At 42.0% G+C, this 17,394-nt stretch overlaps 1 protein-coding gene across 6 annotated transcripts in view; it reads right to left on the minus strand.

Moving 5' to 3' along the window:
• SLC4A7 (solute carrier family 4 member 7) overlaps positions 1-17,394 on the minus strand; it is a 179,589-nt gene that overhangs the window by 43,111 nt on the left and 119,084 nt on the right. For 5 of the 6 annotated variants that reach the window (XM_040353023.1, XM_040353021.1, XM_040353024.1 and 2 more), the window contains exons 8-11: positions 13,298-13,455; positions 4,743-4,830; positions 3,062-3,208; positions 1,529-1,632 (exon numbers count right to left, since the gene is read on the minus strand). In XM_040353023.1, coding sequence (XP_040208957.1) covers positions 1,529-1,632; positions 3,062-3,208; positions 4,743-4,830; positions 13,298-13,455 — 497 coding nt within the window. Of the gene's footprint in view, positions 1-1,528; positions 1,633-3,061; positions 3,209-4,742; positions 4,831-13,297; positions 13,456-14,139; positions 14,200-17,394 lie in introns of all 6 variants that reach the window. The other variant, XM_040353027.1, reaches the window with a different exon arrangement.

The raw sequence follows: 17,394 nt of genomic DNA on the forward strand, positions 1-17,394 counted from the left end.
TACTGTGCCCAACCTCACTGTGTCCATTGCCACCTCACTGAGCCCAACCTCACTGTGCCCATTGCCACCACTGTGCCCAACCACACTGTGCCGATTGCAGCCTTCCTGTGCCCGAGTCAGTGTACCTGAAATTCTTGACAGGCTGCGGGCGTCCATTGTTTAAAAGTCGCAGTCTCCTCCTGGTCCTGTTCCGTGATAGGCGTTTCCCAGCAGCCTATCACGGACGTCTTCTCATCCTCGGACTCAGTTTCCCAGCAGACACTGTGTTCAGTGTTCCGCCAATCACGGTCGTCTTTTCATCCTCGGACAAGAGAACGTCCATGATAGGCGGAACACCGAACACAGTGTCTGCTGGGAAACGCCTATCACGGAAGGGACCAGGGGGAAGCCGCGACTTTTAAACAATGAGCGCTCACAGCCCTTCAGGTACACTGACTCGAGTATAAGCCGAGGGGGGTATTTTTTGCCCTAAAAAAAGGGCTGAAAAACTCGGTATATACGGTAATATATTATTAATGCTTAATGGCCTTCTGAATTTGACAGATTAGACTCAACTTCATATGTTTAAACAAAATTAAAATGGCAGAAACAGAAGTGCTATTTACAGTCCTATACAGCAGAAACTGTTTTACGATTAGAAATTCTTTCAATTTTACCATGATCAATTCATCCTGGTATAAATGTATAAAATTTTATTTAAAATGCTATTTAAACAAATCTGAAAATCTAAATCAAATATAAGCAAAGGAGAAAAAATATATACATTGCCCACACCTACCAATCATCTTCCAGTCTTGTTTTGAAACCGACAAAGTGACTGATTGGTTTCTGTGGACAACAGGAAATATTTTTTTGGCCCCTTTGTGTGTTTCTTGCCTACATGTTTTGATTATTATTGTAGTCAACGATGATGTACCTCTCTAATTGTTCAGCCATAATGTTATGTGCGTCAGTTGTTTTCTATGAGCTTTATCATTTTATTCCCCTTACAACAATAAAACCTAGAAAAGCATGAGGATTTTCCATTAGCAGTAGTTTAAACATTGAAACCCTCTGATAAGCAGCGGGCGTAAAGAATATTACTGGGACAAAAGGCCACCAGAATCATGTCACTTTGAAAAAAGGCACATTTTGCAATAAAAAGTCCAAACTCAACATTTGAACCTTCTGCTCCTGTTAAACATTAACAGGGCAAGGAAGTTTGGTTTTTACTCACACAGTGTGTAATGCTCAAAATGTTACTGGATACATTTTTATATACTATATATTCACTTTACTGATTACTAATAAATGAAGTGCCATACAACATATTAACCTTTTTTTTTTTAAATAAATAACATTACAGTGGCATTAAACTGATCCTTGAAGTTTTCTCTAGTAAGGCCACCGTAAACATTTTATAGACTCAAGTCCATGCTCATGAGTGCCAGTGCCACAGAGAAACCTACATGGAGACAGTTTCTACAACTATTCAAACATTTCAGCACTTGCAGTTGGCCAATATAAAAATGAAGAGCGTGATACACACCTTCCAGTTCTTTGGAGCTCTGGTCCAGCATGGTGTTGTTCCTCTTTTAACGTCTCACCTGTTGGTGTTGAACCATTTGGGATGGTTGGGATTTTGCGTTTTTCCTGTACAAGTGGGAAAAAGAATTAAGCAGTCGGTCAAATAAGCTATTTGAGCATATGAGCAGGGACAGGAGTTAACAGAACACTCGCCAATAAAAAGGAGAAGTTCACCTTCGGGAACATGTTACATGTTTCATCCGTTTTTAGGGTGGAACACCTTCGGGAACATGTTACATGTTTCATCCGTTTTTAGGGTGGAACATATAACATGCTCCTGCAGCTGCTTGGGGATCCGAGCACCTGGTGCAACAGCAGTACGGGGAGAAGTTCCCTGTACCAGCTGTCACTTTTTGGAAAGAGCGTGATTGTGTGGGGCTCCGCCCACATGGCTGTGTCATTCATTGAATAAATCAACTACAAGTCCTGACATTCTATGTGCCAGTCATCTTGTAGTTCTCAACGAACTACCACGGCAGTGTTGAGCCCTCTCGTAGTTGATTGATTCTTCCTGTCATGGTGTAACTGCCTGCCCGTACCATGTACAGGCAGACAACTTACACCTAGTCTACAGGAGTCCTCCATGGCACCAGCAATCTGCTGATCTCTGGTGCAATGCTTGCCAGGCTCCTAAAAGAAAGAAAAAAAAAACAAAAACAAAAAAAAAAAAGTAATTGTACATTTCCTTATCTGCAAAAAAATTTGTATATATTTTTTTTAAAGGTTAACTTGTGGAAAGTGGATTCAGGTGTGCAGACCAATATACCAATAAACTTTTTGGAATCCATGGATAAGAATGGTCATTTTAAGACCAGAGTAGGTCCTACATTTTTGCTTTGAAAGAAAATGCAGTGGTATAAGAAAATTATCATTCAGATTTATCCATATAGATATATGGAAACAACAGAACCGACCATAGATAGATCAACATTTGTTTGGTCCCTAAAAAAAAATTGCTGAATTTCGATCCACCTATTGCCAACTTTAGGCTGCATCTTTTAAACTAGAAAAGACAGTCAGTCAGAGGATGTGCTGGCAAATACTCTATGGAATGAGATATATCTATTATAGTGTTTTGACTTATGCATTCAAAAGCACTATGGACACTGACCATTTTTACCAATATTTGTTTTTATGTATATGCAGAGATATAGATACACATACATACATACATACATACACACACTGTCCCTTAATATTTCCTTGAGACAGCTTGCAATAATTTGTGGTCATGGAAAATAAATGGGGATATTTTTTTGATCTATTTATACATATACACAACATGCAACTCTTGCAAATTCTTTACGAGATGTGACATTGTATGCTATATTGGTAGGACATGGTATAATGCATTGTAAAAAAAAATACCTGCACTCTGCACAATATACCGCATTTTAGAAATGCTGCCTGCTTAGGTAAATTTTTCCCAGTGATTACCTGTCATCCACATTCAGCAACCTCGGTTAGGCCGAAACCAACAATGCATAACACTGACCTGAGAAGGAACACTTTTTGGTGGCTCAATGCGTATAGTTGGATCCCACTCTCCAGGAGGTAGGACCGTCACTTGGTCTAAGAACTCATCTATTCCTGCTAAAAGATCATTTCTGTCTTTCGCTTTGTAGGCAACATCATGGAATATCTGTAAAGGAAACAGAAAAATAATAATTACATCATTCCCAAATCTTTGAACTAATGCCAAGAGAATTTCCATTTAGTCTGTTCTGTGCCCCACTGTGATTTACTTTTACCAATCATTTTACAGGGTCTGACTTTTCCGGACTTAAAAGCATATGTTGACCCTTCAAAACATGCTGCACCAATATTCGGGGTGTAACATGTTATGAATGGCCCCTGCTCCTCCCCGATCCCCGCTGTGCCAGCTAGTGGGGTTCTTCTCCACCCACTACCTGTAAAAATGTAACCACCCAGCCGCGTCACTCATTAGCAGCACTCTGTAAATAGAAAACTACAAGGTCCGGCAACCTTTGCGGCTGTCGACTTGTAGTTTTCAATTAACTAATACGGCGCTGTGGAAGCGGATACACTGACAGGTCTGCAGGAGACCTGCATGGCATCAGTGATCTGCTGATCGCTAGTGCAATGCTTTACCATCAGTCGGAGCTTGTGTCCACAGAGAAAGGAAGGAAAGGCCAGAAGGACGCAGCCTGCACATGGACATCGCTGGATTCTTTTGCAGGCAAGTTTCACATAATGGGCTAGTATGCGATGAATACTAGCCCATTATGCTTTTCATTTGCAGGGAGCAAAAGAGGAAGTAAAACCCATCAGGGTTGACTTCCTCTTTAACGCGGTGTGCTGGTAGCTTTCCTCCATATAGAGCACGGTTTTGCTTTCAGCCGCCTTGAGGAGGGAGGGAGGGAGGGGAGGAGAGGACTGGACGGGGACGCTCCAGAACGACACCCCCGTACTGGGCAGCACCAGGGATGGGGCCCGCCCCATTTTGGGCTCCGTTATCGGCGCGTTTTCTCTTTTGGCAAAGTGCCACAATTTCGATGCATCCCCAATTAAGACCCCATCAAAGTCATTTTGAGCATGCGCAGGTTTCCACGGAAACAAGTATACACACTCTCGGTTTTCTCAACGGGAAACAGGCCGACAAGAATCTCGACAAGAAAATAGAGAGCAGGTTCTCCATTTTTCTCGTCGAGATTCTGGCCAGATTTCCAGACGAGAAACCTGAAAGCCTCGTACACACGCTCAGTTTGCTCTGCCAGCAGTTTTCTTGCTGGTTCTTGCCGAAAAAAACGAGCGTGTGGACGAGGCTCAACTTGCAGTGCTAACACATTAGGCAACATAGTGCCTACATCATTAATGTTTATTAGTAAAATAATAAAAATTAACTGCACAATCAAGAAGGAAAATATTGCCATATTGTCTGTACATGTATGTCTGTGTAGAAACAAAAGCTTATGTGTACATACAAAATTTAAACACAAAGAGAAATGCAATCCATAAGATTTAGCAATATGTAGAAAGACTGACTTCTCTCTTATATGGACACTAGGAGAAAAAGGCCCCTAAATTATTTACTGGTATAGATTGTGGCAAGTCTAGACAAAGTTTAGATTCATGATGGCATCCAGCAAGAAGATATAAGGCATTATTCAATAGATATGGTCAAAAGCATACACAATGCTAAAAATAAGACTTGCCTCATCAGTCATTAGAGTAGCTATTGATCTTCCAATTTCATGATATTGAGCAGCTTTTCCATTTGGACCCAATAATACAAATAAAAACCTGTTGAATGAAATTAGATGAGAATAAAATGCAAGTCATGTATATTTCAAGAGAAAGGAACGGAAAATACTTTTATACAACAGTTAAACTGAACCCATTGATAGAGCGGGTATTAGATGAGAGAGGGTATTAGATGAGAGTATCTTACTGAAGAATTAAGTTATACACTATTCACAACTTAACTGTAGCAAAACCCCAGTGTGATTTCATTTCTCGGTAAAAAAAAAAAAAAAAAAAAAAAAGTTTTAGGACTCACGTGCTCAACAACCATAAACAAGTGCAAGTAAAGGCAAAACCTAACTCTAAACCTATTCACAGTCTAAGCCTAATCCATCTAGTCCTGTAAAGATAAAAAAAAATCACTATACTTATCTATTTTGAAGCTGCTCCGGTCCAGTTGGAGCAGGAGAAAGCCAACAGAGGCTGGGAAATGCCTGGGTAGTGACATCACCCCTACACTTACTATGGGGGCTTTCATTGTCGGCTGTCTGTCCTACACACTGAAGCCAGTGCCGATAGCTCAGCCTGGGACTGGCGTGAACGCAGAATAGGCAAGTATAGACATTTTTACGAGTCTAGATAGACAGATTAGGCTTAGAATGTGGCTGAGAGTAGGTTTAGAGTTAGTTAAATTTGGAAAAAAAAGGGGGGTCTTTAGGGTTTGGGATCCATAGAAATGGACCAGGGCCCTGGACCTGTATAGCACCCTCCAACTAACTACACACAGTTCATTCAGCGACAAGGTGAGCACACTAGCAGCATCCAGTGACCGAAGCAACACTGTAGGTTGTCCTCACAGTATGGAGTCTGGTTTCGGTATTACCAAGGTTATGCTGATCCCAAACCACTGCTTTTAAAGCTATAGTAAAAGGCAGTAATTGTGCCTACATTGGTTCTTTCAAAGTTCTTATTTCTATATGCCTATTAAAAATAAAAAAAGTAGTTACCTGTTCTTCAGGTAGATATAAAGAAGTTGTAATAATTACAGAAGATTAAGTTAATGCCATTACAGATACAGACATTTAAGTATGTTTAAGTGGCACTACGTCCTTATGGTATTTTTAGATCTTTTACATCTTTAATAAATAGTTATATCTTTTTTATATCTCTGTATATACATTGTATGTACTTATTTATAAAGAATAGAACAGAAAAAAAACGGGGGGCAGTGAAGAGATGATTGAAAGAATCCAAAATAAGGAAACTAGTTAATAGAAAAACTTCTCCACAGGGAAAAGGTGGTCCATCACAAAAGGACACTAGCAAAAAATGAAATCTCATCTTCTTTCAGCGATGCTGGGAGGAGGCGTCTGCAGGGGTACTTCACGTAGACTAACCTTGCAGAACCAATCGGTGGGTGAGCATTGAGGACACTGGTTAACCAGCACATAATTACCCAGCTGAGGGCATTTGTCTACTCAACAGGAGCTTCTGCCACTACAAAAGTTAGAGGGCAAATTCCTCAATAAAGTTGGAGCAATTGCTTCATTATTTGTCTGCACAAAACTAACTACTTTCACTGTAAAGAATGAAAGAATCTCTTCCTAAATGGATGGTAAAATCTTTCATTCAACCAGATGTCCCCTATGTTGAATGAAGTCCTTGCCCACTTCTGCTCCTCAGCATGTTATAGCAGGTCAGTGGAGTACATAAAGCATGCCCCACTGACTCCCTGTGATCCTAAAGCAGAGCAGTCCTAAACGAGGAATTATATCGGGTGTCCGTTTTAGGAGACCAACAAATTTATTGGCAACCCGTCTACCTTCGAAAACTGAGACAAACTGTTAACAAGCTATATTTAGAGACCTAAGCAGCTTTTCAATTATAAACCATAGTAGGATTATAAACTGGTATAGCCTGCCATTCATGTTTAAAGCAAACCTGTACTAATGGGGGGGGAAAAAAAAAAAAAGAAAAAAAAAAGAAGCTACCATTGCTTTCCTACTTCTGAAACTGCTATACGTAAGCTGGGTGCACACTAGAAGTTTTTATTTTATTTCAACCCAGCAGCATGAATGGGAATAATAAAAAAAAGAGGGGGGGGGGAGAGATCTCTGTAGTAACAAGCGATGTTAGTGTGGCAATCTCCCTCACTGTGCCTTTACCACCACAATAAACTGATCAGCGCTGACAGCTATTGGCTGCCAACACCGATTGGATCCTGGTCAGATAATGGTCTTCCAGCATGCCGATTACGCACTGTAATCACACATCAAAGAGAAAGATGGTAATTCAGGCAATAGTTTATATAATGTATACTCCGCAAAGCCAACATTTGTAAAATGTACTTAGACTTCAAAGACTTTGCTAACCAGTGTGGATGCCAGTGTTAATGCAAATGCCAATTACTGGGACATGTACTCTACTTGGCAGTGAATAACAGTGGAATATAGTTAGGCATCATTTAATTAGTTCATTACTTGGACACGTTGAATAAAGCAAAGGCAATGGAATATTGATTTATGTATTACAGCTGCTGATAAAAGTCCACTTGACTGGGAAGGCACATAATAGAAATGTGAATTGCTCAATTGATTTTACATCACATGGATTCCTTTTGCGCTGGAGCGGAAGGGTCTCACTCCTTTCCCACACTAAAAGCTGGAATGTTCTCAAAGGTGACAATAAAACTGATGCAACTTGCTACGCTTAATGGCTATTAATATTCATAAGTAATAACACTGTAGAAAGTTAATCCAAGGAATATTTGATTGCCTAGCAGAATATTTTCCAAATTGGATCATGCTTTATAAGGGTTTAGCCTCCCTCTGGATCAACTGTGGGTTGACGATTCTGTATATGCAGGTTTTTGATTTATTCAATAGGTTTTACTGATTGAACTTGATGGAGCACATTATGAAAAAGACTTACATTGAAACCAAGCCCTCCATCGGCACACTGTCACTGCTGCAGAGACTTCCATCTTCACCTGGTCTACCTTTTGGGTTCGCAGGCTGCGGCCAATTGAATGGCCAAGCCGCAATTATGTCATTCCTGCGCATTTACGCAGGAGTCTCAGCCACATCTCTAAAGGAACGGCACAGGTATGCCGTTCCTTCAGAGAGCAAGCACCGGTGATGTCACTATGTCAATATTCATTTTACCTACAGGTAAGCTTTATTATAAGCTTACCTGTACAATGAGGGAAAAAAAGTATTTGATCCCCTGCTGACTTTGTACATTTGGCCACTTACAAATAATTTTAATGGTAGGTTTATTTTAACAGAGAGACAGAACACCACAAAAATCCAGAAAAATGTATTTGAAAAAAGTTAAGTGGATTTGCATTTTAATGAGTGGAAAAAGGATTTGACCCCTTCGCAAAACATGATTTATTTACTCGGTGGCAAAACCCTTGTTGGCAATCACAGAGATCAGATGTTTCTTGTAGTTGGCCACCAGGTTTGCGCACATCTCAGGAGGGATTTTGTCCCACTCCTCTTTGCAAAACCTCTCCAAGTCGTTAAGGTTTTGAGACCAATGTTTGGTAACTCAAACCTTCAGCTCCCTCTACATATTTTCTATGGGACTAAGGTCTGGTGACTGGCTAGGCTACTCATGGACCTTAATGTGCTTCTTCGTGAGCCACTCATTTGTTGCCTTTTCTGTGTGCTTTACCCATCCATGACCCATTTTAATGCCTGGAGGGAAGGAGGTTCTCAACCAAGATTTGACAGTACACGACCCCATCCATCAGCCCTTTGACGCAGTGAAATTGTCCTGTACCCTTAGCAGAAAAAACACCCCCAAAGCATAAGGTTTCCACCTCCATGTCTGATGGTTGAGATGTTGTTCTTGGGGTCATAGGCAGCATACAAGCTTGATTTTGGTTTCATCTGACCACAACACTTTCACCCAGTTCTCCTCTCAATCATTCAGATGTTAATTAGCAAACTTCATACAGGCCTGTACATGCGTTTGAGCGGGAGCTGCAGGATTTCAGTCCCTCACGGTGTATTATGATCCCAGCTGCCTTAAAAGCATTGACTAGATTCTCCCGTGTAGTTCAGGGCAGATTCCTTACCGTTCCCCATGATCATTGAAACTCCACGAGGTAAGATCTCGCAATGAGCCCCAGGTCGAGGGAGATTGACAGTTATTTGTGTTTCTTTTGTTTGCGAATAATCGGACCAACTGTTGTCACCCTCTCACCAAGCTGCTTGGCCATGGTCTTGTAGCCCATTGCAGCCTTGTGTAGGTCTCCAATCTGGTTCCCGATATCCTTGGATATCTCTTTGGTCTTGGCCATGGTGTAGAGATGGGAAACTGATTGCTTCTGTGGACAGCAGTGGCGGCTGGTGAAGTTTTATGATGGGGGGGCGCAATACCCCGCCCTTCCACATTTGGTCCCTCCCACTTCTCATAAGCCACACCCCTTATAGAATCCACCACTCCGTCCCCTGTATTCCACTCAATGTCAGGAGTATACAGCTCAGTGTCACAGCACAGAGTATATAGCCCCAGCATCACAAATCATGGTATATAGCGCAGCCTTACAGATCGGTGCAAACAAACTAAAATATGACACTGTTAGTAATGAAGTACTCGAAATGGGCAGGAGATTACCAGAGACTGCGGACATACTGCACAGGATTACCAGAGACTGCGGACATACTGCACAGGATTACCAGAGACTGCGGACATACTGCACAGGATTACCAGAGACTGCGGACATACTGCACAGGATTACCAGAGACTGCGGACATACTGCACAGGATTACCAGAGACTGCGGACATACTGCACAGGATTACCAGAGACTGCGGACATACTGCACATGATTACCAGAGACTGCGGACATACTGCACAAGATTACCAGAGACTGCGGACATACTGCACAAGAGTACCAGAGACTGCGGACATACTGCAGAAGATTACCAGAGACTGCGGACATACTGCAGGAGATTACCAGAGACTGCGGACATACTGCAGGAGATTACCAGAGACTGCGGACATACTGCAAAAGATTACCAGAGACTGCGGACATACAGCAGGAGATTACCAGAGACTGCGGACATACTGCAGGAGATTACCAGAGACTGCGGACATACTGCAGGAGATTACCAGAGACTGCGGACATACTGCACAGGATTACCAGAGACTGCGGACATACTGCACAAGATTACCAGAGACTGCAGACATACTGCAGGAGATTACCAGAGACTGCGGACATACTGCAGGAGATTACCAGAGACTGCGAACATACTGCAAAAGATTACCAGAGACTGCGGACATACTACACAAGATTACCAGAGACTGCGGACATACTACACAAGATTACCAGAGACTGCGGACATACTGCACAAGATTACCAGAGACTGCGGACATACTGCAGGAGATTACCAGAGACTGCGGACATACTGCACAAGATTACCAGAGACTGCAGGAATTACTTGTCCTGCGACTTGGGACTTAAATGTTGCATGACAAGTCGTACCCCATGATTTCCAATGAGAACCGTTCATATCTGTGCGACTTCAAAGTAGTCCCTGCATTACTTTGGTCCCACTTTGATGCAACTTGAGGTCCATAGACCTCCAGAATACACAGGCATTGCTTTAAGTCACATCAGAATTGCAGTAGAATTGTGCAACTTTCAGACTGCATTAGCCTGAAAGTCGCAAGATTCTGCCACAATTTTTTGGTGCGATTTTGCAGCGACTTGAAGCAATGCCTATGTATTCTGGAGGTCTATGGACCTCAAGTCACATCAAGGTGGGACAAAAGTAATGCAGGAACTACTTCAAAGTTGCACAGATATGAACAGTTCTCATTGGAAATCATCGGGTCCAACTCATCCTGCAACTTTCCAGTCCCAAGTCGCAGGACAATTTGCAAGCGGGGGGTGGGGTGGTGTTGACGGCCGATATTTTCCCTGCACATTAAGTATAAAAAAAGTTTTTTTTTTAATAACTGGGGGGGGTGGTCTGGTGGGGTAGTGTTACCGCCCGCTATTTGTGCTGTAATGAATTTTTACATAGAAAAGAAATGTTGTTAATAAATGGGTAAATGAATTATAAAAAAAAGATTTTTTTAATAACCGTTATTGGAAAAATATTTTTTTTATAATTCATTTACCCATTTATTAACAACATTTCTTTTCTATGTAAAAATTCATTACAGCACAAGTAACACTACAGCGGGCGGTAACACTACCCCACCAGACCACCCCCCCCTCCCCCCCAGTTATTAAAAAAAAAACTTTTTTTATACTTAATGCTAAATTGAATCAAATATAAAAAATAAACTGTTAATAAGCTTAATATATTTAACTAATATTAAATAAAAAAAAACATTGATTGGGGGGGGGGGGGGGGGTTGTTGCCTGGCATTGTATATAAAAAAGAAATTGGATTAAGCAGGGGGGGTGGAGGGTGGATGCCAGCCGCCGAATATTAGATAAAAAAAATGACGAATATTAAATGCAATAAAAAGCCTTTGAATAAGCGGGGGGGGGGGGGGGGGGCCGCCGAATAATCAATTGAAAAAAAACTTTGAATAAGCGGGGGGGGGGGGGGAAGGGGGGGCCGGCCGCCGAATACGAACATACTTTGTGGAAATCGCGGGAGGGGTTGGATGCGGCTGTGAAGCGGCCGCCGAAGTAGAGACAGGCAAGCTTACCTCGTCCACGGTCGGGCGCACTGAGCTCGAGCTGCCCCGACGTCACTTCCTGTTTTTCAAGTGACGTCGGAACGAGCACAGAGACGGGCGGGTGCACACAGACAGTGTATGCACCCGCCCGGCCATAACTATACACTCCATCGCGCCGGAAGCAAATGGCGCGATGGAGAGCGCCACAAAGGCATATTTTTTGTGCCAATGTAGCGCCGCGTCTGCAATCCCGTGATTGCACAGACGTGGCGCTACTCCTACAGGACTGTTCCCGGCGTCCGGCGCGCGGACATAGAGCCCATAAGGCCCTTTTTTGGGAAAAAAAAAATTCTTAAAGGGACAGATTTAAAAAAAAAATTTTTTTTTTTTTTTTTTTTTTACTGACTGTGGGATGGGGGGCGGCGCCCGGGCGCCCCTATGGACGGGCCGCCACTGGTGGACAGGTGTCTTATACAGGTAACAAGCTGAGATTAGGAGCATCCCCTTTAAGAGAGTGTTCTAATCTCAGCTTGTGACCTGTATAGAAGACACCTGAGAGCCAGAAAACGTTGCAGACCGATAGGGGATCACATACTTATTTATAGCTTTTTTGAAATGCATTTTTCTGGATATTTTTGTTGTTATTCTGTCTCTGTTAAAATAAACCTACTATTAAAATTATACACTGATCGTTTGTCAGTGGGCAAACATGCAAAATCAGCAGGGGGTCAAACACTTTTTTTCCCTCACTGTAGGTAAAAATAAAAATGTGGAGTTTACTACCACTTTTAATGACAGAATTCAATTTACATTCCTTTTTTTGTATTTCCCATGCCTTCATTTATATTTTTCTTTAGCTTTACAAGTAGACCAAGCTGTTCATCACAAGTAACATTTACAGGGGTTGGATGAAACCATATGCTGAGGGTGATTAAAAGGGTCAGATCTTATGTCATCATCATCTTTGGGGCAAACCGGCTCCTGTAAATGGCACAGCAGCAGCCTTGGACCTCATTATATACCGTATTTATCGGCGTATACCACGCACTTTTTCCCCCATAAAATAAGGGGAAAATCGTGGATGCGCGATATACGCCGATACCCGCGCTCAGTTTGAATGTCTGCGCCGACATATACCGAGTGCAGTACACTCGGCTACATTCGGCCAGGCTCGGCTTCGCTCGTGCTCACGCATAAACGTCACAGAGCGTGAGCACGAGCGAAGCCGAGCCTGGCCGAATGTAGCCGAATGTACTACACTCGGCGGTATACGTCGGCGGAGGCGTCCAAACTGAGTGCGGGAAGCGGCGATTCGACTGGGAGACACCGCGGGAGAAGCCTGGAGGACACCACCGAAGCCGCAGCCAGACGCTGGACCCGACGAGGCCGCCGGTGGACGCCGCGCAAGACACCAAAACTATAAGTACTAAAATGTTTTTTTTTACAGGAATTGCGGGTCCACATTAGGGGTGCGTGCTATACCCCGATAAATACGGTATGTATACGCTTCCTGCTGACCACTGGGTGCAGCAGATTTGAGTTGTGCAATCTAGCAATTGGTTGCTTGAGCATGAATCTAAAGGGATGCTGGGGATCTAGTCTTTCATTTAATGCTCAGGAACAAGTTTATTGATGGCAGCGAAAGCCAATAGCTATGAGAGGCAGACAACGACAGTACAGATCAAGAGGAGAGGTGACTGATGATTGAAGTAATTCAGTGAGAAAATGAAGGCAGGATCAAAATAGCAGCTGAAGCTTCAAAGTTTTATATAGTTTGAACACAAGAGAGGACTTGCTTTAATGTGGGTGTAAAAAAAAAAGAAAAAGAAAAAGAAAAAAAAAGGTAAGGCTGGAGTTAAGATACCAGACATTGTTCACCTAGTTGGGATTGGTACTTCTGTGAGTCCAGACAGAAGGACTGCCGGACTCAACCTCACAAAGGCAATGATTGGCCGATCTAAAAACTCTACTTCTCCCACTAAAACGTTTGATGCCTCAGCTCCAGCAGGGATCTTCCTCATAAAGTTCATGTCAACCTATGGCAAAAAAAGGGAGGTTAACTTTCCATACAAAGATTTCATAAAATAGGTACCTGTGGATGAGAACAGGACGACTCTGGCACAGCACATGAAAATATTTGAAACATAAATTTGTGGTGGAAAACAGTTTTCACCAAGGAGAAGTCTGTCAGATGTAATGCTTTTTCAAATATCATTTTACATACCTACTAATGTTTTAAAAGATTAAGCAAATTATCCCCCCAAAAAAATCGATTAGAAAGTAATATTTCCATGAACGTTTTTTTTTTTTTTTTTTTAAAAAAAAAAAAAAAAAAAAAAAAAAAAACATTTATTTATACATGCTTAAAAAAAAAAGGCACAAGAACTTAAAAAATGCCTTACACTGACAGACATTCTTACACATATGGGAAAAAATACATTAACTATACAATATCTAAATAAATTACGTGATTTAAAATTAAAGGATAAAAAACACAAAATTGATATTATACACAATATGTACGGTTCTTTTAAAATTTAGCCAATGAAGATCATAGAAAAACCATGTCTAAGGTATAAAGTTTGTTCAGGTCAAAATGGGTCCAATGAACAATTTGATCATATGTGTATAATAGCAGGGGCTACAGCACAAATGAGTTTGGTGGGCGATGTGATGTGTACTGGAGAAAACCATTGACATGGCTATCTGCAGGAACTTACAGCCGACCTCTTGCGTCCCGTTACAAACGTGCCACAATTACAGTGCCAGGAGTCATAATCCTGCTCGTCGAGGGGGAACAGGAGGCCAAGCAAAAACAATGATACACACGGTCATAAATGTTGTGCCAGATATAGAAAAAATATGGTCCAATTTTAGTACATAAAGAGAGCGCAACAAGCTTGCAAAAGAACATTATAGAAGCTTTCCCCTATACAGGCTATAGCCACCAAGGTCTGACATTCCACTGATGGGCTGTATTTTCTAGGAGACTTAAAAAGGACAAGAGAGTTTAAAGCGGGGGTTCACCCTAAAAACAATTTTCGAACATTACATCCAGGATACTAACATTTACAGTATACAGGTCTTTTTTTTATCGCCGTACATACCGTTATATTGTGATTATTTCTCCCCGGCTTCCGTATGCTGCGGGACTGGGCGTTCCTATCCCTGGGTTAGATGATTGACGTCTGGTGAAACAGTTCCCATGTCGCACAAGGCGTGTAACCAGATTTCCGTAAATAGCCGAGCTGCAAGTTGGCGCTATACGGCGCCTGCGCAGTCAGTTCTACACGGTGGGCGAAGGGGCCGTATAGCGCCGTCTCGCAGCTCGGCTATTTACGGGAATCTGGTGACGCGCCTTGTGCGACATGGGAACTGTTTCACCAGACGTCAATCATCTAACCCAGCGATAGGCCTGCATACTGTAAATGTTGTTAGTATCCTGGATGTAATGTTAGAATTTTTTTTTAGGGTGAACCCCAGCTTTAACTTATTGCTTTAAAGGGGTTGTAAAGGTAAAAAAAATCCCCTAAATAGTGCAGTCCTCCTTCAATTACCTCATCCTTCGATTTTGCTTTTAAATGTCCTTATTTCTTCGGAGAAATCCTCACTTCCTGTTCTTCTGTCTGTAACTCCACACAGTAATGCAAGGCTTTCTCCCTGGTGTGGAGTGTCGTGCTCGCCCCGTCCCTTGAGAGGGGAGGGTGAGAGCAGGAGAGTCAGGACGCTCTCTACGTTGCAGATAGAGAAAAGGAGCTGTGTGTTAGTGGGTGTCCTGACTCTACTGTAGTCCAAGGGAGGGGGTGAGCACGACACTCCACACCAGGGAGAAAGCCTTGCATTACTGTGTGTAGTTACAGACAGAAGAACAGGAAGTGAGGATTTCTCAGAAGAAATAAGGACATTTAAAAGCAAAATGGAAGGATGAGGTAAGTGAAGGAGGACTGCACTAAGGTAAAGGAATCTATTTAGGAAAAACATTGTTTTACCTTTACAACCCCTTTAAGGATAACTGTACTACTACTTTGTATATGCAGGATATCGTTACCCATTCCCATAGAGGTTGTGCACCCCAAAGGTGCATGTCCCCTCCACGGAAATTAAGGAGCTTTTCATGCATTTGCAGAACAAGCAGCTGCCTGTGAAAATAAAAAATATGGCATGTGTGGGTTAAGGATGATGGAGTTGGGGGCAAAGGAATTTTGGGGATGGGGAGTAGCAGAGAGTCGCTTAACCACTTGCCGACCCGCTGCAGAACATATGCTGCGGCAGGGCGGCATGTGCATCATTGTGTCTGCCATGTGTTTTTTTTCTTCTCTCTCAACATCTCATCACCAGTCAATGTTCCGATTACTGCCACACCAGTCATATGATGATGCTGTACTGTGCTGGTAAAAGTATGTAAAAAATAAATCTAAATGGAACAGTGCTGATGCCAGCAATAAGCAGCAATTTGGCATGCAGTTTGACATGTCAAATCGTGCCAATGTGAACGGGGCATCAGAGAATTTCAAATAGAGAGAGGCCGTCACAGGAGGGAGAAGTTACAGCTGTGCCCCCCTTAGAAACCCTACAAAACATCATGGCTGTACCCTAAAATAATTGTTCATTTGAAAAGTCAAATTCTATATAATAAACAATTTAAAAAATACAATGAAACTAGCTAGACCATGGAGTCAAGATTTTTCTTCTCGACCGGGGTGGAGCCTATATTTTAACATTTTGACTGCAGAGCGGTGAATGTTTAATAATAGACAGATTAATTAGATAATCAGATATCGAAAAGTAACTTTAGCAAGCAAATTCTTGAGGAACAAAATAGATTGACCAGGTCGTGAACTAGATTGGTTCGCTCATTGTATTAACACGTAGGCAAGAAGTCTACTGAAAGAAAAAAATAAAATAAAAGTGGTTGTTTTAATAAAACTGGAGAGTGCAAAATCTGGTGCAGTTCTGCATAGAAACCAAAAAAACAAAAACAAAAATGGGTTGTAAAGGTTTGTTTATTTTCTAAATAGGTTCCTTAAAGCTAGTGCATTGTTGGTTCACTTACCTTTTTCTTTGCTTTCCCTTCTAAATAATTGTTTTCTTTTTCTGAATTTCTCACTTCCTGTTTCTCCCCAGTAAGCTTTCCACCATCATCCGAGCCGTTCTGGCTGGGGGTTAGTCAGCCAGAACAAGCTTACTGAGGAGGAACAGGAAGTGAGAAATCCAGACAAAGAAAACAATTTATAAGGGAAATCAAAAGAAAAGATTAGTGAACCAACAATGCACTAGCTTAAAGGAACCTATTTAGAAAATAAAAAACAAACCTTTACAACCCCTTTAAATGAACAAGCTGAAGTTCAAAGCCGATTGGCTATAATGCACAGCTGCACCAGGATTTTGCACTCTCCTGTTTTAGTGAACCAACCCTATAAAATCAGTCATCGAACATCTATGAATGGCTCTAATCTTCCAAGACAATGCAAGCAAATGAAGGATGATTTCTCTTTTCCCTGAGAGGTTACAGGGGGCTGGATACAGAGGGATTGATTTACTAAAAGGCAATGACACTGTGCACTTTGCAAGTGCAATTGCTCAAGAATTTAGTAAATGAGGGAGAGCTCCTGCTGACTTCCATCATCCAATCCTGTGCAAGCAAAAAATTTTTTTTTTCCCCTTGCATGCGATTTGGTACTCTTTGCAATGTGAAGCTTTACCTCATTTACCAAGCTCTGGAGCAACTGTTCTTGCACAGTGCAACTGTACTTTGCAAAGTGCATAGTGTAAGGCCAGAATCACACTAGTGCGGTGCGAATTTCAGCTCTCTTATCTCTGCAGAGAGATAAGAGAAGTGTTCAGCAGATTAGCAACGTTTTAGATGCAAATTTGGAGACCTGGGAGAAGTTACTGGTGAGAGGAGAGTGGGGGAGAAGTGTATTGAGCTGAATAAGATAAATTCCTGAAGAGAACTGAACACATCTGCGAATCAG

Source organism: Rana temporaria, chromosome 5 (assembly GCF_905171775.1).
Source record: "Rana temporaria chromosome 5, aRanTem1.1, whole genome shotgun sequence".
Lineage (NCBI taxonomy): Eukaryota > Metazoa > Chordata > Amphibia > Anura > Ranidae > Rana > Rana temporaria.